The sequence below is a fragment of the Lissotriton helveticus genome, chromosome 3_1 (assembly GCF_964261635.1).
Source record: "Lissotriton helveticus chromosome 3_1, aLisHel1.1, whole genome shotgun sequence".
Classification (NCBI taxonomy): Eukaryota; Metazoa; Chordata; class Amphibia; order Caudata; family Salamandridae; genus Lissotriton; species Lissotriton helveticus.
This window is the reverse complement of record NC_136061.1, coordinates 58342067-58367737: the sequence shown is the minus strand read 5'-3', so window position 1 is coordinate 58367737 and position 25671 is coordinate 58342067. Positions and strand designations below refer to the sequence as shown.

The 25671-nt window shown below is 45.7% G+C and overlaps 1 protein-coding gene across 2 annotated transcripts in view; it reads left to right on the top strand.

Annotated features, from left to right (window-relative positions):
• The window catches only part of WNT10A (Wnt family member 10A), a 341199-nt gene that overhangs the window by 253037 nt on the left and 62491 nt on the right, over positions 1-25671 (top strand). For both annotated transcript variants that reach the window (XM_078679224.1, XM_078679222.1), the window contains exon 2: positions 20024-20286. In XM_078679224.1, coding sequence (XP_078535350.1) covers positions 20136-20286 — 151 coding nt within the window. In that variant the 5' untranslated portion in view covers positions 20024-20135. The remainder of the gene's footprint in view (positions 1-20023; positions 20287-25671) is intronic.

Sequence of the window (25671 nt, the reverse complement as noted above, 5' to 3'; positions counted from 1 at the left end):
AACCACAGCTGCCGTGTCCGGCACCACCCGGAAACTGTTTGTGGCACCCAGGGCGGGGTCCACTGCCACCATCCCTTCTCATCTGTCCTTGGACTAATGTCAACGCTTCCTCTGCTCCAGCCATGGGAAGTGGAGCTTTAAACACTGATATTGTGAGCGGCTTCCTGCCTGGCTCCCTCCTCCCATGCCACCCACCTCACATTGTTCACAGAGGAGTGCCCGAGAAGCATGCACTGCGGCATCAGGGCAGAGAGAGGCTGTGTCGCTGCCAGGCATGCTCTGTCTCTGCGGCTGCCCTCTGCTGTCAATCAAAGACACTGGGGTGAGGAAGAGAGATGCCCGCACATGCCAGGTCAGTGTGCCCACTATGTGCCAGCTGCGAACCACACTGAGGTGATCCAGCCTCAACATTCTCCAATCGTGGCTGTAATGAGGACTAGGCCGCTCACCTAACATTTGTCTTTTTAGGTCTGGCCTTAGCCAATACCTTTTTATTGTGCTATAATGATATGTTGAATATATTTCTTTCAGCCAGCCCTCTTCATCCATTGGTCTCTTCTTGTGTCATCCACATATTACTTCCACCCAGTACAACATGGGTAATGGGTCAGCCCACTTCAGCTATTGGTTAACTTCACTGAGCGTGACTCCATTCTGCTCTTTCGTAAAGACAGGGCCACTGAAATTATGTGCAAGGGGAGGGCCACTTTATGCGGCAGGGTTATATAAATTATGTGGCAAGAAAAAGCAAAGTATGTGGCATAATGTGGCACATTTTACTTTATCGTTTTGCTATTTTTGCAGCTGTTAACACTGTCTGAGCATTGGTTGCACCTTATTATTAACAGTTTCACACCCAAATATATAAATAAGCAACAGAAATGTGACCAGTCAGCTATTGCAAAGGGCCTTCCACTGCGCAGCAGCACGTGTCACTGCGTTTTTAATAACGTGTGAACCATTGGAGCTAGAAATAAATTGTTTTTTGTTCTGATCTGTAGATTATGCAGCACATGATGGATTATGAGGCAATTTCAGTACATCTAAAATCGTGAGAAACGTGCCACAGCCGCACAATCGCATTATTCCAGTGGCCTTGAATAAAGAGCTCATCCAATCAAAGTGCTGTCTATCAGTAGCAGGCACTACTATGGCAAAGTGTGCTTTGTGAGGCAAACATATATTATTGCTTTTCAGCCAGTGCTTCTTTTTTTATTGTGATGGCCGACAGCCCCATAAAAACAAAGTTTAATAAAAATCACGACAAAATAAAAACTATCATTTATAAAGCCAAAAGGCTGACTGACAGCTGACACTAAACCTACTGGCTTTGCTAGTGCTTGTTTAATACGTAAAGCATGTAGGTAAAAAGAAGGGGTGTGGGTGCATATATGTATGAAGTTGCCAAGGTTGTCCTTCGCAATTTTAGTGAAGACTTTTTAGTTGAGAGCTTCGTTAAGATCACGAAGGCTACAATTTAAAAAAAATAAGGGAAAATCCATAAAAGAGGTTTTGCACTGAAACAATGCCAGGAAATCCCATACATTAAGGGAGATTTTTCTGGTAAAGCATTTTTTGACGAAAAAAAATTGAACACAAGTTTTTGGGGCAGCAGTTTTCACCCAGAAGTAAATGTTACTAGTTTTGTAAGATTTTAATTTGTGATTTGTGTCACCTTTGCCAAATATTGGCATTGAAATGAGATTTTGACCACTCCTAATAAAATGGCACCATTAGACTCAGAGCGAAAATATGCAATTGGCACTAGATTGTATTATGCTATTTGCTGCCATGGTTAGTGTGGGGAGGGGCCATGCCTCGCACGAGACACAGCCTCAGACGGACCACGAGGCCCCCTCCTCCCTCCGGAAATAACTGGTTTTGCTATGGTAGATTTTAACAGTATACAGTCTGCTGAACGTGGACGAACAGAAGGCTGAGGTAGCCTTGTTGGGATTTGAACACGTGACCTACAGATTACAATTTGCAAAGCTCCCCAGATAGTTTATAAAAGTGAATATCAGTTGTGAAAGTGTGGTCCAAAGTCTGCACAGAAGTGGTGGGCCCTGGTGCGCAAAGATGGCGTTAGGAATGATTGGAGAGCCCATGGCTCACTCCACTGGCTGGTAGTGGTCACCAATGCCCCAAAAATAGTGCACTCCGCCCTATTAACGTGTACAGGCAGGCCTTCCCTTTCTAATGTGTTTTCTCTATCTCCCTACCCTCCGTGTATTTCAGTGCTTAATTTGTTAAAAAAAAAAAAAAAAGTGCCCGGATTCTTTTCAGGAGGCCACTGCAGTTTGCACCACACATCGCCCCTGCCATGCTGGCAATGATAGTAATAACACAACTACTAATCCAGGCTATTGCAGCTATCGACTTTGCTACAGAGAAAAAAACTCCACTAACCATCGTAGCAATAGATGCCGCTAAGGCCTTTGACCTGGTCGATTGGCTGTACTTGTGGGAAGCATTATTAAAGTTCGGAATTCCAACTAATTTTATAACATCTTTGAAAGCGTTATATCTCCATCCAAGGGCTAGGTTCCTTGTCAATAACTCACTTACAGACTGGGTCCAAATAACACGAGGTACTAGACAGGGATGCCCTCTCTCTCCCTTACTGTTCAACCTATATATAGAGCCCCTAGCTATCCAGTTAAGATCGGATGTTTTAATTAAGCCTTTCTACATGAATGAACTAGAACTAAAATTTGCTCTATATGCGGATGATCTCTTAATGTACACTTCCAATCCAGAGGTATCAATCCGTCGACTATTTCACCAGGCAGAAGCCTTCGGAGCGGCCTCTGGATATAGAATTAACAAAGAGAAAACAGAGATCATGCAGTGGAATCAGGAGGACTCACTCCCTGAAACGAAACCCAGGATGAGATACTTAGGAATTCACCTGGTTCAGAACATCTCCGAGATATCCAAGGTAAATTTAGATAGAGTCTACAAGGACATCTGCGGACTCTTGCATCGTTGGTCGGGACTGCCATTGAATATCTTTGGGAGGGTAAACTTAATAAAAATGGTTATTTTGCCGAAGATGACTTTTCTGTTTAACTCGATACCCTTGACATTCAATCCCAAGGATATTGCCAAAATACAGGGAAAAATAGGATCCTTTATATGGAACTCTAAATCGCCTAGAATTTCCCTGAAAAAACTACGAAGGAAAATGAAAAGAGGTGGACTCGCTATGCCAGACATCCTTCACTATTGCCATTCTTTCCATTTCAAAAACTTTAGGATGATGGCCGATAAAGCTGATACATCTTGCTTGGGTCGACTATTTCAGACATTACTACATGACATCCCCTTAGGCCATGAATCTTTTTTATTTAAATTTGGAGACCCAAAATTTTACAAAAAGGTCAGACTAAAGATTTTGGGCACAGCTCTGAGAAATTGGGTTTTTGTCAGAAAACTGGGCATCCCCTATTATACACCTCTTGCCCCAATATGGGATTCCCCTGGATTCCCCTGGAACACCAGAATGCCTCAGAGATCAATTATCTCTTCCTCTTAAAAAGCTGGCATCATGCAGTGGCAGGATCTTCTTGATGGTTCAATGTTATTGGGGTGGGAAACACTTTGTAGGCTGACAAATGGATCTCTTACAAGGTTTAAATTTTATCAGATATCCAGCTGGTGGACCACCATACCCTGGAATATAACAACTAACCCGAAATTTTAACTGGTCAAGAAAAAAAAGAGCTGGAAAAAAGAAATATCTTTTTGGTATGAAGCACTCAACGAGAAAGATGATATAACAGAACTAGAACTGAATAAGTTGTGGGGAGAAGTGGCAGTTTTACAATGTGATAACATATTTGCTCTTTGGGGAGATTCTTTTAGATTGTTAAACACAGTGGTGAAATCGGCCCCCTTGAAACGAAATCATCTGTTTACCCTTTATAGAGTGTATATATCCCCACAAAAACTGCTAAAGTTTATTAACCTTGAACATTGTTGCCCTCGCTGCAAGGCCATCGCAGCAGATGACTTACATATGTTTGTTGAGTGCCCAAGATTTTTTGGTCCAAAGTTGAAGAGTTTATAACAGAAGTCTTTGATGTTCAATTTACCATCACTCCCAAAACTATTCTTTTTGGCCTACGGGAAGACTACCAGCTTAAAGATATGAGGACTAAATTAATATTTTATATAATGATCCTAGCTAGGCGCGAAATCTGCAAGGTCTGGAAGGCAGAGAGCGCTCCTACCTTTGCCGAATACCTTAAATATATCATATATGTTAGTGAGTCTGATGTTGCATGTGATAGCTCGAGCCTCACTAAGATCTGGGCGGCCCTAGAGGCTTGGCGGAACAGATGAGAGTATTCCTATGATTTCACCTGGGTACTGTTGGTGCTTGGTCTCCAACCCAACCAAGGCCTTCTAGTATAAAGGGTATGGAGCGGACCTAGCAAACAGCTAAATCTAGAGGGGTTTTTCTCTCTCCTTACCCAATCTGGATTGTATCCCTTGGATGGAATCCTTGAGGCCGTTACATCGCAATAGGGAAAGGAGAGGATACAATATCTAGAATACCCATCATTGGTTTATGAGGAAAAAAAAAAAACCACAACTACTAACCATCACACTCCTACAAGTGTGACAATTCGGACTATTCCAGGCACGCAAAGCGATGAGAATGGCTTGTGTGGCAGGTAAAAGTAATTTGTTTTAATGTATATTGAATTAATGATAATCTGTTGGGGTGGTCATCTCAAAATTATCCAGACAGCGCCACCTTATGGCAGACTATCACAAGCGCCATTGTTGACAATTAAGTGTGGTGCCGAGAACGGCAAACCACTGGCTCAAATTAAACAATTATTAAGCAGACTTCAGGACGAATTGGGACATGTAGTTCTACCAGTTGTTATGTTTCCTACGCAAATGAGAAAAGCATAGCAGACTTTTTGCAAGGCTGTATGAGACAGAAGTGCTTTCCACCCATTCAGGGCGAGACTCTGTGCCAATAAAAAATTGTACAATTAAAGATTATTCTTAGGCATTGCTCCTAAAGTTCGGAACCCAGGACTCGAGCAGCGTCCCCCCACTTATTTTACGAGGAGCGCGATTACTGGAGCCACACATTCACTCTTTGGCCTCTCTGGGGTGAGATCGGAGCTCATTCTCTGATGCAATCGTATCTAAGGGGTGAGCGAGGGGAGGCAATGAGTCTGATGGTGCAAGTCACCTTTCGTGACGTCACTTCCTGTCGTGACGTCAGCGTCCCCCTACTTCTTTTTTTAGAATTTTTGCCCTGTCGGAACCCCGTTTTTAGGTCTCACCTACGCAGCGCGCATGCGCTGCATAGGAAAATGACCTTTAGTTATCGGCACAGCTTTGCGGGCAAAAACGCTTTGAATGGCAACGCGTGCACGTTTGGCAATTCCCTTGCGGGAGCAAGCAGCAGCGCCATATGTTAGCAATTGTTGCACCTTGCTGCTCGCTCCCGCAAGGGAATCGTGCAGGCCCCCTCCTCTATCCCCTCCCCCTGCTGCCGTGCGAGGCGCAAGCGCTTGTCTTAAATATGAGCTTGAGCACAACAATGAGCAGTGACTGTGCACAAATCCCTCTCCCTATCTCTCGAACTTCAGTGCCCCTAGCCTCCTACATCCGAGTCCTCTTAAGAACAGCTGCCGCAATGCCCAGTAACCCCTTCTCAGTTTTCTGTGCCCTTGCCTGTAGCTCTCTTTGAATCTATCTCCCAAGCACAGCAGCGGCACTATTCCCCTCCACTTGCATTTTATCAGCCTTTGACTGCCTGTTAATCACTCCACTTAGTGCCCTCTGCAAAAAGGTGTCACTACATTTGCTGAACTAAAAACGAGTTTCACTTTATAAAATGTACAGCCATTGGCTTTGTAATTGCTTAGTTCAGACAAAACTGTCGATTGATATTCAGAGTCCCGCGACACAGCGAAAAACACCATTATCTACTGGATGCTACGACAGCAGGAGCAAGTGCGCATCATTCACATATCTGGCAGTATTAATGTGCGTCACGTCCGCACATTCTCTGACACTTTTAGATATGTTCTTATTTGTGCATTTCCGTGTATCTCCACAAATACCTGTTCCTATCCCATTCTGTATGCCGGGTTGAAATATAGCTTAGAATCCTATGTAAAACGTTGTAAACGTGTTAGCTGAAATCTCAGTGGTTAACTTATTACCCACATGAATCATGTATAAGCACACCCCAGAGACTATATCACAAGACACCAAGCTTTTAACGTACCTCACGCATCGAGTACGGAAATTAAAAGCCCTACAGGGCAAAGACTACCTCAGACACTTAATTTAAATTGCTGAATAGAAACACAAGCCCAGAGTCAAAGGGTAAGGTCAGAGTTGGGAACCGTGGTTGTTTAATAAACATGGTCAAGTTGTTCAACATTTTTTTTTACTGTGTTTATTGACCTGGTTTCTTTTGTTTGTACAACCCTCTGCTTACATATCAGGTTCTGTTGTCGCAGTAGCACTCTTATGGATTCAGATAACTACAGCCACTATGTACATCCTACATTCCCGTGGGCCTTGACATGCAGTACAGTACATAGCGGGTCTTACAGGCAGTCAGAGCTTACTTGGGTACGGTCAATAGTCCCAGGGTCCCCCATGCAGGCAGAATTAGAGTAGTTAATGGCAAATGGTTCATATCATTGCGCATCGTTAGAGAGCCAGCTAAACAATAATAGGAAGAAAGAACTAATAGGTAGGGAAGAACTCGACAACTGCTGTTTCCTGGGGACCGTGGCTAACGTCTATGGGCAGTTATGTGCGGAGGGGCTGTCTTGGGGGGGGGGGTAGGGGCAGGCAGAGCTTCGGCTTAAGTCTGTTCAGCCATTAGGATACTGAGTAGGGGTCTCGGGCACGAAGTGCACCACAGTCATGAGGGGTTCATTCATCGGGAGAAAACTATGCTAAAGCCCCTCTGTCCTTAGGAGACCCCGCCAGCGCTCAACTGGCCTCCAAGTCAGCCTCGCCCGACAGTCAGGACTTCCGCCACCCAGTTCTGGTTCGTCCTGGGGTTTTCCAGTGTCTCCATGACCTCCGCCCACAGTCTGCCCACTACCCTGGCCTCCTCTCCCAGCAGTGCTCTCTCCTCAGCGCTGGCCCACATGGTCGCTGCCTTCTCCCAGACCCCCACAGCAGGGCCCGCATTGGACTTACAAGCCATTACTATACTCCTTCTGGTCAGCGCAACCTCCAGATCCAACAGCATTGGCATAGCCAATAGGTCTCGCCTTTGGGACCTTATAAGTATTTAGTTATGCAGTACAATACCTTGGTGCAACAACATCAACTGTTGCATGGCTAAACACGCACATGGTCCCAAAGGCGAGACATATTGGCTATGCCAATGCTTGTTTTTAATATCGGCACCATCGACTCTCTTTACGCTTCCAAAGGAGAGCCATAATTCTTTCTGCTCGATCAAAATTACCTCCCACCCGATTCATGGGAACTTGGCCTCTGTCTAAGTGACACTGGAGTTTTTAAAAATATATTGAGTATGTTACCTTTTTATGGTATTTGTTCCCCATCAGGGTGATATTTTATTGAAAGTTGGGGATTTTTACAATGTGGTTTTATATATTTTTATATATTTGTACTGAAATGTTGTATTGATTTTATGTATTTCCGGCTGTTGTCTACGGTATTGACACTATAATTGCTTATGTTCACTGTTTTATAATGTTTTATCAGCTCGTAAGGCTTATAAAGGTAATTTCCGCGCAATCTAAAACACAATAAATAAATAATAAATACATAAATTAATGATAGTTTTTATTGACAGAGCATCACTGCCCTCTTGTGGCCCGCTGAAAAAGTCTAATTTATTATAAAATGGATATCCGCCTGATGAATTGTGTATGACCCATGAGACAAATGCATTGATGAACGCATGGGGGCACTGGGGCCAAGTTTGCATTTTCTAATACAGGATGCCCCTTGCGCGAGGAGGAAATTGGAATTCAACTTTCATAAGTAAAAAAACGGGTTATATTTAAGCCTGGTCCTCTCTGACTCTATAAGATACTGTGAAGGAGAGGATTGCAAGCAGATAGAGTGCTGGAGCAGGCTGAATTATGACTGGACTCTGAAACCTAAAAACCTTCCACTGCTACTTTTGTGATGAATGCAAGAAACAATATTACTTATTTCCTGGCTCGTGGTATTGTAATATGAATGCTACTCACAGAGATGGCCATGTATTGAAATATATAATGTGCTGCCAGAGGTGGCCACGTATTGTAATATGAATGCTGCTGCCAGGGATGGCCATGTATTGTAATATGAATGTTGCTGCCAGAGGTGGCCATGCATTGTAATATGAATGCTACTCACAGAGATGGCCATGTATTGAAATATATAATGTGCTGCCAGAGGTGGCCACGTATTGTAATATGAATGCTGCTGCCAGGGATGGCCATGTATTGTAATATGAATGTTACTGCCAGAGGTGGCCATGCATTGTAATATGAATGCTGCTGCCAGAGATGGCCATGTATTGTAATATGAATGTTGCTGCCAGAGGTGGCCATGCATTGTAATATGAATGCTGCCGCCAGAGATGGCCATGTATTGTAATATGAATGTTGCTGCCAGAGGTGGCCATGCATTGTAATATGGATGCTGCTGGCAGAGATGGCCATGCATTGTAATATGAATGCTGCTGGCAGAGATGGCCATGCATTGTAATATGAATGTTGCTGCCAGAGGTGGCCATGCATTGTAATATGAATGCTGCTGCCACAGACGGCCTTGTATTGTAATATGAATGCTGCTGGCAGAGATGGCCTTGTATTGTAATATGAATGCTGCTGCCAGAGATGGCCATGTATTGTAATATGAATGTTGCTGCCAGAGGTGGCCATGCATTGTAATATGAATGCTGCTGCCAGAGATGGCCACGTATTGTAATATGAATGCTGCTGCCAGGGATGGCCATGTATTGTAATATGAATGCTGCTGCCAGAGATGGCCACGTATTGTAATATGAATGCTGCTGCCAGAGATGGCCATGTATTGTAATATGAATGTTGCTGCCAGAGATGGCCACGTATTGTAATATGAATGCTGCTGCCAGGGATGGCCATGTATTGTAATATGAATGCTGCTGCCAGGGATGGCCATGTATTGTAATATAAATGTTGCTGCCAGAGGTGGCCATGCATTGTAATATGAATGCTGCTGCCAGAGGTGGCCATGCATTGTAATATGAATGCTGCTGCCAGAGATGGCCATGTATTGTAATATGAATGCTGCTGCCAGAGATGGCCATGTATTGTAATATGAATGTTGCTGCCAGAGGTGGCCATGCATTGTAATATGAATGCTGCTGCCAGAGATGGCCACGTATTGTAATATGAATGCTGCTGCCAGGGATGGCCATGTATTGTAATATGAATGCTGCTGCCAGAGATGGCCACGTATTGTAATATGAATGCTGCTGCCAGAGATGGCCACGTATTGTAATATGAATGCTGCTGCCAGGGATGGCCATGTATTGTAATATGAATGCTGCTGCCAGGGATGGCCATGTATTGTAATATAAATGTTGCTGCTAGAGGTGGCCATGCATTGTAATATGAATGCTGCTGCCAGAGGTGGCCATGCATTATAATATGACCAGGGCCCTCATAACGAGGCCTGTATGTTTTTCTAAAGACCATTAGAAGTCAGCGGCATTCAAAATCATGCATGTCCATGATATTAGCTGAGCCTGCCCTCACTGCTGATGGCCTCTCTGTCCTCCCTGAGGATCCAGTGTAAGCTCATCACGTGGTTTGTGTTTTTTTGGGATAAACAGCGGTTTCATTTATTTTGGAAACAAAGATGTGTAGGATAGAGTGTGTCGACGTAGAATGGTGGTGGGGGTGAACATTGACAACTCCTTTGAAGTAGCCATGAACTGTTTGCAGGGTCCTAGGTAGGATGTGCTTCATGCTGGGATGTTGTCAGAACTGGGTTTCAAGGCACTATGTCATTACATTAAAACGCCTCACAGAAGTGAAATGGAGCTTCTTGGCGCTTGATTGCTGAGATGACTTTTTCCCTGTGATTGTCTATTATAAAATGATCATTTGAGATGTAAATTGCCCTGTTCTTGAGGTAGGTCCTTAGCAGCCGTTGCCGCTCAGAGGCTCCCGTGTTCAGAGGGGAAACATCCTTTACAACGAAACTTTTACAACGCACTACCATTACGACGCAACTTTTACAACGCAAACCATTACAACGCATAGCGCTGGGGGGCGCTCTAGAATAGGGAATGTATTTAATATACTATCCAACACCTTCCCTACTATCCACGGGGACTGGAGTTGGAATAGTAAATTAAATAAATCACTATCCAGCGCCTAAAAGCACTATGCGATGTAAAAACCGCGTTGTAAAGGTAGGCGTTGTAAAAGTATGCGTTGTAACGTCATACATCCTGATCAGAGAGCCGCCGCCATCTTACAAAGCAGGGGGCAGCAGAACTGTCTTTTTGTTAGTTTCATGTTCTGGGCCAATTGCACAACAGTTGTATATATCAACATTTCCTGTTAGGATTTTGTAATATAAAGGTTGACTCAGGGAATTCTAAGTAACTCTTGCCTTCAGTCTTTCGTTCTGACCTCGCTGGGAGTGTTTTATTTCCAAATAATTGTAGTAGGTTTGGCTCGCGTGTCTGTGTTCATGTTACACACGCAGTATGCCCGACAGGTTGACCTTCGCTGTTGTACAGGAAGTAGTTCCCAGGGCCGAACACGGAGTGCTTCCTGCTCGGCACGCGGAGGACGGTCCGCCTAGGCCCCGCCCCCTGCGCGGTTCCTGCGCTGCACTCGGGCGAGGCACGTGCTGACAGTTCGAATGGCGGTGCAGAGAGTTAACAAGGCAGCCCTCAGCGCAGGGCAAGATGATAGCACTGCTAGCACCGGGGCATTTATAGGGGTCCCTGGATGTGCACAAGGGAGGTCCAAGGGGCGGCCCAAGGTAAAGGAACACAGGTTTTACAAGACTTACGGGACTTTTCTGATTTCATTTTTTAACAAGCACAGGCCAAGCTGTGGCAGTTGTGGGTTTTCCAGCCAGCCAGCGTGTACGTACCCAAAACGTGCTTAATTGCATGCGCGGTAGCGGTTTTCCCGCTGCACGCTGCGTTTTTTAAAAAGCCGCGTTACATGACGAGCTCAGCTCGTCATCAGCGTGCGAGCGGCGTAACTCATGACGAGCTGAAAACCGTGGACCTTAAATGCGCTAGAAGTAAAACAAACATAGAAATAAACGTCCTTTACATTTGGTGAATAGAGGCCTGTAATGAGAGCAGTTCATATCTACCTGCAGACAAGGATAGCACAAATGTGTCCTCGTTAAATAGGACTGCAGGCAGATATGATGGGGCACATTTTAAAGGCTGCTACAGCGGCACTCCCTGCGCCTCCGTGCCGACTTGTGATCCTCGACCTCTGCCAGATAGACTTATCTGTCAACCGGTCTTTTTCAAAGTAAGTTTGCATTTCGTGGCCTTCGTTTGTGTCTTTCACCAGTCACTGTTATTTACAACCTCCAGTTTGAAGAGTGATGAAACCACAATGCACAGTGCCAGCCACCATCTTTCATCCATGCACGCTCTGTGATCTCATTGGGTGAACTGGCACGTGCTGACAATCTTGTGATGCCCTTGAGAGGTTAAAAGGCACAAAATGCCACCCTCTAAGACACTGTTGAGGATCAAATGGCTTTCAATATCACTTCCTATGATGTCTTACTGGAGCTCAAATGCATGGGATGTCCTTTCCTACTAAGTCATGTCTCATGATGTCACAGAGGGGACAATTTGCATATGACCTCACGTTACTTCAGTGAATTAGGTAATGGGTTTCTTTGACAATTGTACTAATTGTGAAACAGGCATACTTTTCTGCAGATAATTATAAATTGTTAGGTTTCTCTTGTACCGGTATCACTTCCACACCCTTTCACTATATATGGAACCATCTGTTGGTGTTCATCTGCTGAGGCTCACACATGCTTTCACAACAGTGTCCTTACATTTGCATGTGAATGCCTGAATTTCGTTACATTTCGGCATGTGTCTGCCAGATTTGCCAAAGGCATCGTGTGGAGTTATGTGGGGTGTTAGATTACAACTATATGTAATAATCATGTGCAAAGTAGGTGTGCTCCGTGTGATTTCTTAAAGTGAACACACATGCACGCGTGTAAGATATACTTTATCAGTGTTCCATCGTCTTTAGGAACTTTGTTCTTTACCCTACATGCTGTTTTCCCCTAAATGACCCTGTACCTACAAACCACCTCCTCATTCGACTCACATTCTTTTTGAAATAAGCGTCTGTGTGTCTTGGCAGTCTGCGGATGAGTAAATCGAGCAAGCATCTTTGACTTGTGGCTTCAGCTGCGCTTGCCTTTGCCCAGGCTTGTCTTATGTGGCAATCGTACCAGTGATTTATGGTATCAGTTTTCCATTCCATAACATGTATTATATTTTGGTAGGGTGAAAACAACTTTACAGCGTCTCCAAATATTTACAATCGACGCCCTAGAGAGCTTGGTAGAGAACATGTCACTAGAAGTGTGCCTGTTGCACGTACATTCCTATAACACTTATATGCTACCCAGATATGCTCTTCAGCACATCAGCGCTTACAGTCTTCTTTTTAGGATGACCTATTGAACTAAGTAATCTTCTATTCATGTACAAGGTGCCTTTTTATGAAGCTAGCGAACCACGCCTGCTGTTCTGTGGGTCCTCGTGGTAGACATATCTATAAGGGTGAACTGATATCCATCACCATAGATAGTGGGTGATCTTTTCTTCATTCAAGAGATGCAATATATGCGAACATTATTATATGTGTTTTGTAGAGGGGGATATTAACAGAACGGCTTGGGTCTAAGATGTATGAGTTTTTCAGTGTTCATTTGTCCATCCCCTGATTAAAGTGAGTAGGTGATGTTGCATGGAGGATACAGGATTTTACCAAAGTGGTGTTAAATCTCTTCAATGTACATTATATGTGGATAAACCTTGGATGAATAGATGGATGGATATCAAATACAAAGTCTGCCACATACTCCATAGAAATACACACACTTCAGATCTACTGTTGTAATGGTGCTATATGTATATATATGAGAGAGGGAGAGATAGTAAGCATACATGTATCTATGCACCTATATTTACTTAACTTCAGTCTTCACCCAGTTCCAACAGTTCGCAATTTGGTCAATATGTTGTGGCAGATCATTATTTAAATGTCAATATTTTATTAATACACCAGAGGAAGATGTACTGAGTATGACAGAGAGGGGAAGTGAAGGTAACACTGAGGAACAGAGGAACATAGAGGGAGCTTCAAGGAAGTAGACGGGGAGAGAAAGTGACAGGAGAGAGAGAAAGGGAAAGGAGAGGTGGAGTAAGAGGAAGAGGAGAGTGTGTAGTGGTAGTGTCACGAAAGGACGGAGAGGAAGCATGAGAGGGAGGAGGGGGGATATTAATATGAGGGCGTGAAATTCCCATAATTTGCTGTGGTGCAATTACACAATATTATGGAAAATTGAACAAAATTATGCACAATTACACAAAATACAAATGAGTTACTCTGCAATATATTTTAGGGCAAAAATCCATCCTCTAGTAAACTTTTGGCTCGAGGATGCATGTAAACAAGAGCTCCATGAACAGAATCCACTCCCGTCCTGTTATTTCTGTGCTCTCACAGTAAATTTTGACCTTGAATAAGTGAATTTTGCCATTCCTGGTACATTTTTACTATGAATAGCACACCGTTACTTGAAGCGGCATAATGGTGTAATTTCGGGAATTCTGCATAACAAGGATATGCTGAAATGTAAAATAAAAAGCGTAATTATGCTACGTAATTAAAATTTCCCCCAGTCCTGCTGATTAAGAGGTAATCAGTTGAAGATGCAGCAGAATATAGTAGAGAGGCAAAACAAACAGAGCAAGAAAAGGGGAAGCAAGTTTAGGAGGCAGGAAAAGAGAGGTAGTATGTCAGGAGTAGGATGTAAGGAAGTCATGAGAGTGAAAGTATAAGAAAAGAAAGAAGCTGGCGATTGAGAGAGGCTTGCAAAAGGAATATGAAGAAGGGGGGCAGAGGCCAGTCATGGGGTGGAAGAGGGGAAGGAAAGAGTTGGAAACGAGAGTAGCGAAAGGGAGAGAGGGTAAGAAGGAAGTAAGGATGGAAGGAGGTGGAAAGGAAAGAGTTGGAAAGGAGAATATGGAGAGGGAGAGAGGGTGAAGAGGGGATAACCAACAGGAAATGGGGATTTTTTTTAGAAAGGTGGGAAAAGAGATGTTCGTGGAGGAAAGAGAAGGAAGGAAATGGATTGAGATCAGATTTGATGGAATGTGAGTAGAAGAGAAGACAAGGGTTTGAGATAAGAAGATGAAGTTGGAGCTCATCTTTTCCCTGTTGTGCTAAGGGGGGATTTGCACACTAGTCACGGGTATGTCCCCGCTCTCCTCAGTGCATCATAGTAAATGCAGCAACTAAATCATAATATTTATTGTGGTCACCTGAGTGCTCAAGGGAAGCCAGCGCTGTTAGCCCTCTGCACCAGTGTTTTGTTCTTCTGAACTCTTTAAACCGAGTCTGTTGGGGGTAATATGGCCTGCAGCTTGCAGTCTGTGTTTCAAAGCCAAACAGCCCCCAGTGCAGACTTCTGGCTCCGGAAACCAATCAGATGCTCCTCTTCCCCCAAGTGACAGGAGCTTGTATATCCATTGGTAAGGGGCGGAGTCTCTCACTGATCACAGGAAGTGCACGTAAGGCAGTCCATAACTTACACTTGTTTCTTGTAGTTGCTTCAGTGTTGTTAGCTCTTGGCTTCAGTGTTTCATTCGTTTGAAGTCTTTCGAAGGGTGAAGAGTCTGTTGGGGGAACATGACCTGCAGCTTGGTGTCTATGTTTGAGTGCCAAACAGCTCCCGGGTACAGACTCCTGGTTCCGGAAACCGATCACCAGCTCCGCCTCAGGGGCGGGAGCATGTATATACATTGCTGAGGGGTAGAGACACTCAAAGAGTTGATGCTTTTAAGAGGTATGGGATGATGGCCTCATGGGCCTGAGGGAGGGAGTCATCCAGTGTTGAAGAGCTGTGCAAGGATGGGGGCGGCTCTGTGAAGATACGTTGCCGAATGCCGTTGAAGGCTGGCAGTTGGATGAGGTTTAAAGTGAGCCCTTCTGATGAATTGCAATGGTAGGCCCTTCATGTGGTCATACATCCTCTCCATGCTTTCTTGCATGGACTTTACATGTGGAATACATACCTGGAGCGTGACCGGCGTTTACCGATGTTAATCGAGATAGCTACTAAGGTGTGTAAAATTTGGTAAGAAGGATTTTACCAAATTTGAAAAATAGCCAGTATAAGGTCTCACAAAAGGCTGGTTTTATGCGGCCCACTTCTTTTGTGAAAAAAATGACAGCACACTAAGCGAAAATTGGAGAATTGACTCAATAGGTGCAGTTTTGTGAAGGGGACAGCTCCATAAAGTTGAAAAGTGTATCACCTTTGCAAAACTTGATCGGTGAAATGATAATGGTGCATACACCTAGAACACATCTCTCTAAGAAATCATCAATCAACAATTATTAAAAACTTAAATGAATCTGGTTTAAATGGATCTACTTGTAAAGTCTTGGAGATACAAATCAACAAAACAACTACATATTTTTCCCACCCTTTGTGAGTACCCGTTCCTAGCCTATATTTTCACCTCCGTTATCTTTGTCTAGTTTTAATTGTAATAATGGAAGACAAAAGATTCAACAGTAAGCAAAGAATACCAGATGAAAGGCTACAAAGTGCACTTTTGGTTAAATATATCACTGATTCTTTATGATTCTTATTCTTTGATTAATAATGTAAATAATACGCTGATACGACAATCTTCAAATAAAAAAAAACGGGTTGTGAAGAAACAACGAAATTTGTTAAGACGTTCTGTGTCTGCAAAGGAGAGTAGTGTCGGTCAGCAAACTTCGAGAAGTTGTATGAGGAAGAAACTGTTATGGGCAGAAGACTGGCATCTAATAGCCAGGCTTATCCAGCGCCTAAACTCTTTTTCAGCAATTCAAACTTGTCTCGCGGGTGTTGGGCAGGGGTGGGCGCAGGGAGGGAGGGGTCAGGCGGAGGGTCACGCATGGCTGGGGATGTGCAATAAAAGAAAACGTACCTTGCCACCGGTTCCCGCATCTGTGCTCCTGCTCTCCTCATGGAACTTGAGGAACAGGAAGCACATTAGGCCCCACTGACCAATCACAACACTGCAATGCAGCATTGTGGTTGGTAATCACCCAGGCTCTCCTGACCAAACACAACGCTGCAATGCAGCGTTCTGATTGGTGTGAGCATCTTTGTTTGATGCTCAGCCAGGGAATAGGGGGAAGGGTCTCCACTCAGGCTGTAATGCAGCCTGCATGGAGAACAGGGAAATAAAGTGCACATGAGTGGGTTGGGCGGCCCAAGAGGGCACCTAGGAGTGGGCAAACTACTCCTCCCCTGCCCTGCTCAGAGAGCAGAGCAACCTAGCCCGCCTGAAAAGCAGTACAAGCATAAAATGATAATAACTTAAAGTCATTATCATTTTATGTTTCTGCTTCGCACTGTTCAAAAGCTGTGAGGCGACGCTCCTCCGCCAGAGCTGAGGGGCCGCCACTGGCCACCACGAGGACAGGAACAGGCTGCAAATGGCTACGGTGTTGGCAGCAGTCCTGCCCATGAAACCCCGGCTGAGAAGATCTATCTGTGAAGACTGGGACACGCTCTGTGTGGCTTACCCCGCACTTGTAATTATATTACACAGTGTTCCCTTTTATTTTGTTTTTAATATCATTATGTTCCATATCTTGATATATCTTTGCACTAGGGTAGGGCAGTATACATTGCCCTATAACTTTGTCAAAATAATTTAAAACACAAGACGTAAATAGAAGTTCACAAATTCATATTTATCACATGTTAATGGCTGCACTTGGCTTTCCCTAGTTCAAAAAATAACTTTTTTCTTCCTTTTTTCATAAAACGACGAACACCGAGTGCAATATCTGCTTTCTTGGAAAATGGAAGAAACCGTTTTCAGCATGTTTACTCATAAAGTATAACTGACCTTCTGACTATGCAAAATGTATTGTCTGCAGAATGGAGTTCCCAAAATATGTAAAATGTTTGCTGGAAACGATGGCAAAAAAGCCTCGACTGCCATGTGGGTTTATCATTTTCTTTTCACTCAGCAAAGGGAGCAATGTCTATGAATTTAGTCAATCAGGAGTTTGTATAGCGCAACCACTCACCTGTGAGGGTTTCAAGGTGCTGGGGGGGCTGCTGATCTGTCTGGGTGTGGAGGTTCAGTCGAACAATAGATTCTGAGTCTAGATAATCGATAATGGTGCCCGTGAAGTTTTGCGAAGGTGAAAGAATTGCACACCTTCCTATGATTTTTTGTGGGTAAAATTTCAAGCTAGAGATTTTTTCTGCAAACTTTTATTTTTTTAGGGGAACATTTTCGTATAAAATATTAGGTTTTGCAAGGTTTTTCTTCTAGCAAAATTATTCTTTGAAATATTTTTAGTTCCTATATAAATATAATAAGAATATGCATATTCTTATTATGTTTAAGCTAAAATAAGTCAGAATGTTTGCAAAACCTAGCTTAGCTTTTTCAAATTTCATTTCATACTCAGACTAACTGGTGTTTATGGAGCAGGGCTCATCTTGTCGAAATATAGGAGAACCCACAGGTTAGAAAATGCAATTCATCGTACTGGAAGGTATTTACGGAGTGTGTGGTTATCTAAAAATACGGGGGCATATTATCAAGAACAGGCGATAAAATTATCGCCGCTTTATAGGCAGGAAACTGCCGCTAAAGTGGCGATAATGGGCTTGATAATATGTCCTTCTGAATTCCCATAGCAGCCCAGGTTCTGGTGTTAACCTGGGCTGCTATGGGAATTCACAAGGGCATATTATCAAGCCCATTATCGCCGCTTTAGCGGCAGTTTCCTGACGATACAGTGGCGATATTTTCATCGCCTGTTCTTGATAATATGCCCCGTGGAGTGGGTCTGCCCCTCCTGGGCATGTGTTGAGCTCCCAGCACTGTATGCTAATAAGAAAGTGAGAGGTTCTGGGTAAAGTTAGCCTCACAGGTTACTCTGCGTGCATGTGTGCATGTGCTTGGGTTTAGTTACACGCTACTGTACGCACCCCCAGAACCACTGAAGAGTGTTTAAGGGAAGGAAATACATTATAGAAATGACATAACATTCCAGGGAACTCGGGCAAACTTTGCCGTAATACGTTCTCGCGGGAGAGTTCTCTTTTCAGTAGAATTCTCCTACAAACAATGGGTTATGTTAAGCTGTGCTGTGTTACCTTTGTTTAATATTACTTAACTGTGTATTGTCTGGCTCGCCTGCCATAAGCATCAGCAGCTCTGTTTGAGTCCTGGTACCTTCCAAGCTTGACTTTGAGGGCCCCTTTGATGAACCTAGTTTCTGTGTCAAACAAAACATCTGCATTATTGTAGTATAATAGACTCAACATTCTTCACTAACTTAGTACATTTCCTTAATTGGGTGCAGTTTAAATACATGTTCCACAGATGATAGACCTGTGCCAAGATGGCAGAGAGGTAGTCTACTTCTATACTTACGGCATTTGGGGTGGGGCAGCGCAGCCTTGCTGCCAGCGTGAAAGGGCAGGAATGCACCGTATTTAAGAAGTGGGGTGCACTCATATCTTTTCTGTCTGCGCAGGTGCCGTATCGGCAGCCTAGTGCCAACGTATGCAAGGGCACCTTCGTTGCATGCAGGATTGTTTTTGTGCACATTCCGACATCTTCCTCTTTCCATGTCTGCCGCAGCGATGGATGACTCTTTGAATCAGACATAGCTCATCCTCTTTTACACCGTTACAGTGATGGACTGGGGGGGAGGTCAGCAGGAGCTCGCGCTGTGGTGGAAGCCTGTCATCTGTGGAAGCAGAGTCTTCACTCCTAGTCTGCCTTATAGTATTTATTCGTTTATCCCGGGTTTTTATGTTTTGTAAAGTGCTAGGGCAACCAAAGGAACCTCCACAGCGCTAGAAGAGGAGGGTGGTCTCTCATAGGGGCATATGTATCAAAGTCCCTGTTTGCGATTCTCAAAAGGCGATTTCTTAGTATTCCTTAATTGCAATTAGCAAATTGGGAAATCGCAATAAAGGAATACTTTCCCATTCATTTCTATGGGCCAGGAAGCCCATAGGAATGAATGGGAAGTAATTCTCAATTTGCGATTCGCAATTTGGGAATCGCCAATTGAGAGTAACTTCAAGGGTGCAACGGTGTCATAAGAACACCCTGATGCACCCCTGAAATGAACATGTGTGCGCATATCGTGCACATACATGCCCTATGGGCATGTATGTGAGCCACATGGCACCTTCACAAATGCCAAAAAGTGCATTTGTGAAAGAAATCGCAAACTACCACCAACTTGATGTTGGTGGTAATTTGCGATTTCTTAAGGAGAAATCGGAAAACTTGAGTGCTTGTTGCATGGCATTTAAGGAATCGTAATTTGTGACTCCTTAAATGCTTACGCAAAATAAGGAATAGCAAATGTTGCGATTCCTTAATTTTGCGATGCGATTTTCCTTATACATCCCGTTTGGTGAATGTTTAGTCACAAACACTGCTTTTTTGCGGTTCGCAGCGTTTGCGACTACAAATTCCTTTCATACATATACCCCTTAGTCATCCAGCGGCACTCACTTTCACACAGTCCTTTTTCACTCAACTATTCATTCATCAAACCATATGCTGTTCTTTCTGGAAAGGCTTTCAGTGGATTTCATGCCTCGACCCCATGCGGGGACATAATGCTAGCACTCCTTGTTGTCTTGGGATTAAATGGAAAAGGCTGACTCAGAAGATTCACATTCTGTCGTCTTTGTCTTGTTTTCTTTTTAGATCGCTCTGCAACGAGATTTTGGGTTTAAAGATCCCGACTGACCCTGTGCTGAACGCAAACACTGTCTGCCTGACCCTGCCTGGCCTGACGCGGCGGCAGCTGGAGGTCTGCATGAGGAATCCTGACGTCACAGCCTCAGCCATTCAGGGCATTCAGATTGGCATTCATGAGTGCCAACACCAGTTCAAGGAGCACCGGTGGAACTGCTCCAGCCTGGAGACCAAGAACAAGATCCCCTACGAGAGCGTGGTCTTTAGCCGAGGTGAGCCAGGCAGGCGCCAGCCAAGGGGCATCAGGCGACTTGCAGGGATGCAGGGAAGGCGGGAGACCTATATGCATGCAGAGTGGGCGAGAGACCAATACACAGAACAGTATGCCCTGGACCAGACGGGGTGCAGGGTGGCTGACAGACCTATATGTGTGTTTCTAATCATAGAAATAGGAAAAGCCCACAAACAACAGATTTACTGTTGTGCCCACTTCAGCCGAAGATGGGCGTAAATTTTATTTGCAAAACAATGCTTGAGAGAGAATTGATACTACGTATTTACGCTATATACAGGGTAAAAAAACATGACTGGTGTGCCCCAGCATATTGGCCATAACCAACAGTGAAGTAATTTACAGTGACAAATAGAAAGGAACAATTGGTTATTGGAATGGTAAGGGAGGTCCTATGGGAGAATTGATTTCTAATAGATAATTATTTCCTATATTCTGGGACTCTCCCTTCCTTTGGAGTCACGTTTTTTACCCTGTATATAGTGTAAATACGTAGTATTAATTCTCTCTCAAGCATTGTTTTGCAAATAAAATGTACGCCCATCTTCGGCTGAAGTGGGCACAACAGTAAATCCGTTGTTTGTGGGTTTTTCCTATTTCTATGATTAATTCCTTACCACAACTAATGAAATAAGAGGGATGGAATGCTATACCTATTTAGTCTAACTGCATTTCCTATTTAGTTGCAAGGAACTAATACTCCTAGCTTATTTTCATTTTTTATGTTATAATGAGTTCCTTGTGAACAAATGAACTGTTAAAGGTTTTCAGCCCATTTTTTTACAAAAACTTTGTAAACCAACAATTGACTTTTCGAACATAGCAATCCCCTTTAATAACATTGGTTTGCAAAGATAGTTACTATCAAAGAGTACACCCAGATAGGAAAAGGAGACTGTCCCGCACACCTTAGTGTTGTTAATAAAATGAGCTGGTCTTTCCGTAGGCCTCGCCCCACATATCATGGGGAAAGTTTTACTTGCATTTACCTGTAGGTTCAACTTCTGCATATAAGTAATATAGTTGTCATTTAACCCTTGTAGCGCTCTCCCTGTTTATGCCACTAAAACTGCGTCGTTTGCATTTGAAAGGATTGGGAGGGGTTGCGTTCCTATGCATGGAGTGTCCTTAGCTCTCATTTTTAGGTTTCGCCTGGCCGTAGCACGCAGTGCTCCGCCCTGGCGAAAACTTTTATTAACAGTATGGATGTTCGTCCCGCCTCTGTTTCCCATTGACTCGCTCCATAAATGGACGCTAGCCATTGGCAAACAGAGGCGTCCGTCATCCTGCGAGGCGACTCGTGGGCGTTTCTGAGAATTTTTCTCATCCGGCCCCTTTGGACACGTCGGTGCGGCGGTGGGCGGGGTTTATTTTTTTGGTTATCAACGTTTGTTTGGGTCATTTTGCGACCGACCGCCGCCGGAGGAAGTCCAGGTGAGTGCCTTTCTTGCCGTTTCCGCCCCCCTCCCGCTGTCCGTGCCTTTCCCGCCCCCCCTCCCGCTGTCCGGGTCTTTCCCGCTGTCCGAGTCTTTCCCGCCCCCCCTCCCGCTGTCCGAGCCTTTCCCGCCCCCCCTCCCGCTGTCCGTGCCTTACCTTGTTTTACTTCCTGTCCCTTTAACCCGGTGATCCCTGGCGCCCGGTCCCTCTGACCAGCTGCCACCCACAGAATCCGTTCACAGGCACACTGTCCCTTTAAAGCCGGGCTGCCCCCATCCCCTCTGACCAGCTGCCACCCACAGAATCCGTTCACAGGCACACTGTCCCTTTAAAGCCGGGCTGCCCCCATCCCCCCTCCTCCAGCCCGCCTGCACCTGCAGCGCACAGGCATCACCGACAGGGTGGGGGTAGCAGGCAGGGAGGGAGGACAGTAAGCAGGGAGGGCAGTAGAATGGGCCTCTGCCGAGGGTCTAAAGGCCCTGGGGACGGGGGCAGGGCGAGGACCGGGCAGCATCCATCCGAGGTGGCGCTGCTCGCACCCCAGCAGGGCCTGGGGGGTCACTGAGCAGCCCCCACCTGAAGAGATCTAGGACCCCCCCCAAACACCTGCAGAGGGGACGCGGCATCATGAAGAGGACTCCTGTCACAGAAAGGAGCGATTTTAATGATTTCTATAGCGCCCACAACAAGCGGAACTGTGCATTGGCGCTTTAAAAAGCACCTGTTCTCTCTGAGAAGAAGCTCTCTGGTGCAGGAGCTCCCTCTGAACAGATCGCCAAGCCCAGCCTAAGAGGAGGGAGCCCCCTCCACGCACCCGCCCGCCCATCATCCATCACTGCCAGGGAGGGAGGCTGCCGGTGATTAATGGCGGCGCTGCCACCCTGACCGAGCGAGCAGAGCCTGGCATCAGCCCCCCCAGGAGCCATCAAGGCACCCGCTGCCCCAGCAGCAGCCCGTCCCGCTGCAGCAAAGCACCCCCTGCTGCCCCAGCCCCCACCCCTTCCTAGCCCCCCCGCATCCGAAACCACCTTCCGCTATCACCCAAGCACCCACCCAGCCACTGGGGCACCCGCTGGCCATTTATCTGTCCTCGCTGGCCCCCAGTACCGCAGCCCTGACACCCCACAATCACCCCTCCGCCCCAGCATCCACCATTCCCAATAGCACAACACCCACCTGTTGCCTCAGCAACCCCCCTGCCGCCGCTGCATAGAGCCCTCCCCTGACCTCTGTGACCCACCCCCTTGTCGCACCCCCCCCCCACAATACCACCCCCACCCGCCTCAACAGAGTAAGAGCCCGGGAACGCACTCCCACCAGTGACCTGCAGGGGACCCCCAGATGTGCACTGCAGGCCCTGCGCTCATTCAGCTGTTTTACTGGAATTCGAACCTGGGACCGGCATATTACACATGCACAGATCTCCGCAGTCCGTGCATCAACCCGCTCAGCTATCTGAATTGGAATTTTTTACAAGTAGTTAGCGGACAGAGGTCCGCATCAGGTGCACAACCCACTTGGCTATCTTACCAGGACTGGAATGGTTTTACACGTGGCATTCAGACCTCTGCGGTGAACAGTTGTGCGGTCTGAATGTAGTGGAAACCTGGGAGCTGATACTGCAAGCTCCAAACCTGCCGAACTACCTTGCTAGCACTGGGCCCGCAAATGGTGCACGCATTTCTGCAGCTGGCACTCTTGATTTGCACCGACGCAGTTGAACCCCCTCAGGGCACTCAAAGCTAAGACCTGCACGTTGCACTCGGACCTCCCAGTGGCAGGGGCCCACCAGCCTGTTATACCAGTGTCATCTACCACGACCCCCTAAGCCCCTTCCACCCATCCCTTCACTCTTGTCTCGGCTCTATAATTGCCAAACCTTCATTCCAAGACGCCTTCCAGTTACCCCAATCTCTCAGTCCATCTCCCCTTCATTTCCTCCTCCCTGCCTGTCTCTCCTGAGTCCGTCTTCTCCTCTGGTGCCCCTTCTTCCCACCATCAGTTCACGACCCTTCGCCTCACCTACCCCTCCATCTCTCCACACAGACCCCCGCTGCATCCCGTCTGTTATTCAGCTCCAGCCCCTGCCGAGCCTCAGCCAGGCTCCCTTCCAACCCTCTCATCCTATCCTTCTCACATCTCCTTCACTTCGTCCTTCCTTCTCTCCACTACCCGGTTTCACTCAGCCATTCTTCCCTCTGCAGCCAGCTTGTCCGGCCCCCTTCCTTCAGCTCTCCTGACGTTTCTTCTCTTCATCTCCTCCCTCGTCTCCCCCCTTCCATTCCGGCCCCTTCCCTTCGTACCCACTTCCTACGACCCTCCCTATCCCTACACCCAATAACTCTATCCCTCCCTCGTCCTTGTATACCACGTCCACCATCCGTCCTTGGCGCCCCACCCCCCTCCCTACGACCCCCTCGTCCCTCCTTCACCCCATCTCTTTATGGCCGCCATCCCCCATTCACAGCATAATCTGAAAAAGTGTGGGCAGAAGGTGAGGTGGGGAGCAAGAAGGGGGAAGGAAGCGAGAGAATCGGGTGCTAGAAAAGTTTACGCTATATAAAACTGCATTAAGAAAAATAAATACTTGCACCCATTCACAGCATTATCTGAAAAAGTGTGGGCAGAAGGTGAGGTGGGGAGCTAGAAGGGGGAAGGAGGGGAGAGAATCGGGTGCCAGAAAAACTCAAGGAAGATTACTTCATATCATTTTTTGTAACGGATCTTTGTGTAGAGTGCAGAGTAGTGAGTGTGCAGAGTAGTGAGTGTGCAGAGTAGTGAGTGTGCAGAGTAGTGAGTGTGCAGAGTAGTGAGTGTGCAGAGTAGTGAGTGCAGAGTAGGGAGTGCAGAGTGACTAGGGAGTGCTAGAGAGTGCAGAGTGACTAGGGAGTACTAGGGAGTGCAGAGTGACTAGGGAGTGCTAGGGAGTGCAGAGTGACTAGGGAGTGCTAGGGAGTGCAGAGTGACTAGGGAGTGCTAGGGACTGCAGAGAGACTAGGGAGTGCTAGGGAGTGCAGAGTGACTGCAGAGTGACTGCTAGGGAGTGCAGAGTGACTGCAGAATGCTAGGGAGTGCAGAGTGACTGCCGAGATTAAGCTAATGGCAATGTAAATGACAATGCCATTTATTTATCTGTTTTCAAAACCAACAATAAATACAAATTTTGTCATTTACAATGCCAATAGCTCTAACTTTTCCAAAGGCGAAACCATTGCATTGTAAATGCTTGTTAATACAGTTTCCACTCTTTTTGTGTAAAGATAGAATAATAAGGGTTAAGGACACACCCTTGTCTAACGCCTCTTCTTATCTTAAAAAATGTAGTACATCTCTATGTGCAGTTGCCTCATAAAATTGATAATACCCTCTTCTCGGAATGGACCTAAGTTTAGAATGTGAGACGCAGTCAAATGCTGCCATAAGATCCATGAAACCTAGAAGAATGGATCCCTTCTTAGCAGCTGTGTCTTTACCTATCAGCATCCTCACATTTAAACATTGGTCTACAGTGCCCAGCCCTTCCGTGAATCCATATTGCATGTCTGGTAAACTAACATTCGAGTTTGCCCAGTCCCCCAGTCGGTGCAACAAGATTCGCCCCATAATGTCGACGGAGGCGTCATGCAGGGGTACTGGCCTATAATTCTTAGGCATATATTTCTCGCCTTTTCTAAAGATCAGGACAATGACAGAGCTCTTCCATGCTGAGGGGGATATGGGGGGCAACCTTAGCAATGGCGTCAACAACATTGGTAATCAGCGAGGCCCACCGGCCCTGGCGTTCTAAATAAACATCCGGCCCTGGTGCATTACCCCTACTACTGTCCGTCAAAACCCTTTGCATCTTACCTCACTAAACACTAAAGGAAGGGAGACCCCTCATGGCTCCACATGTTCTACGTCATCATGCATGGTCTGGTTAGAATAA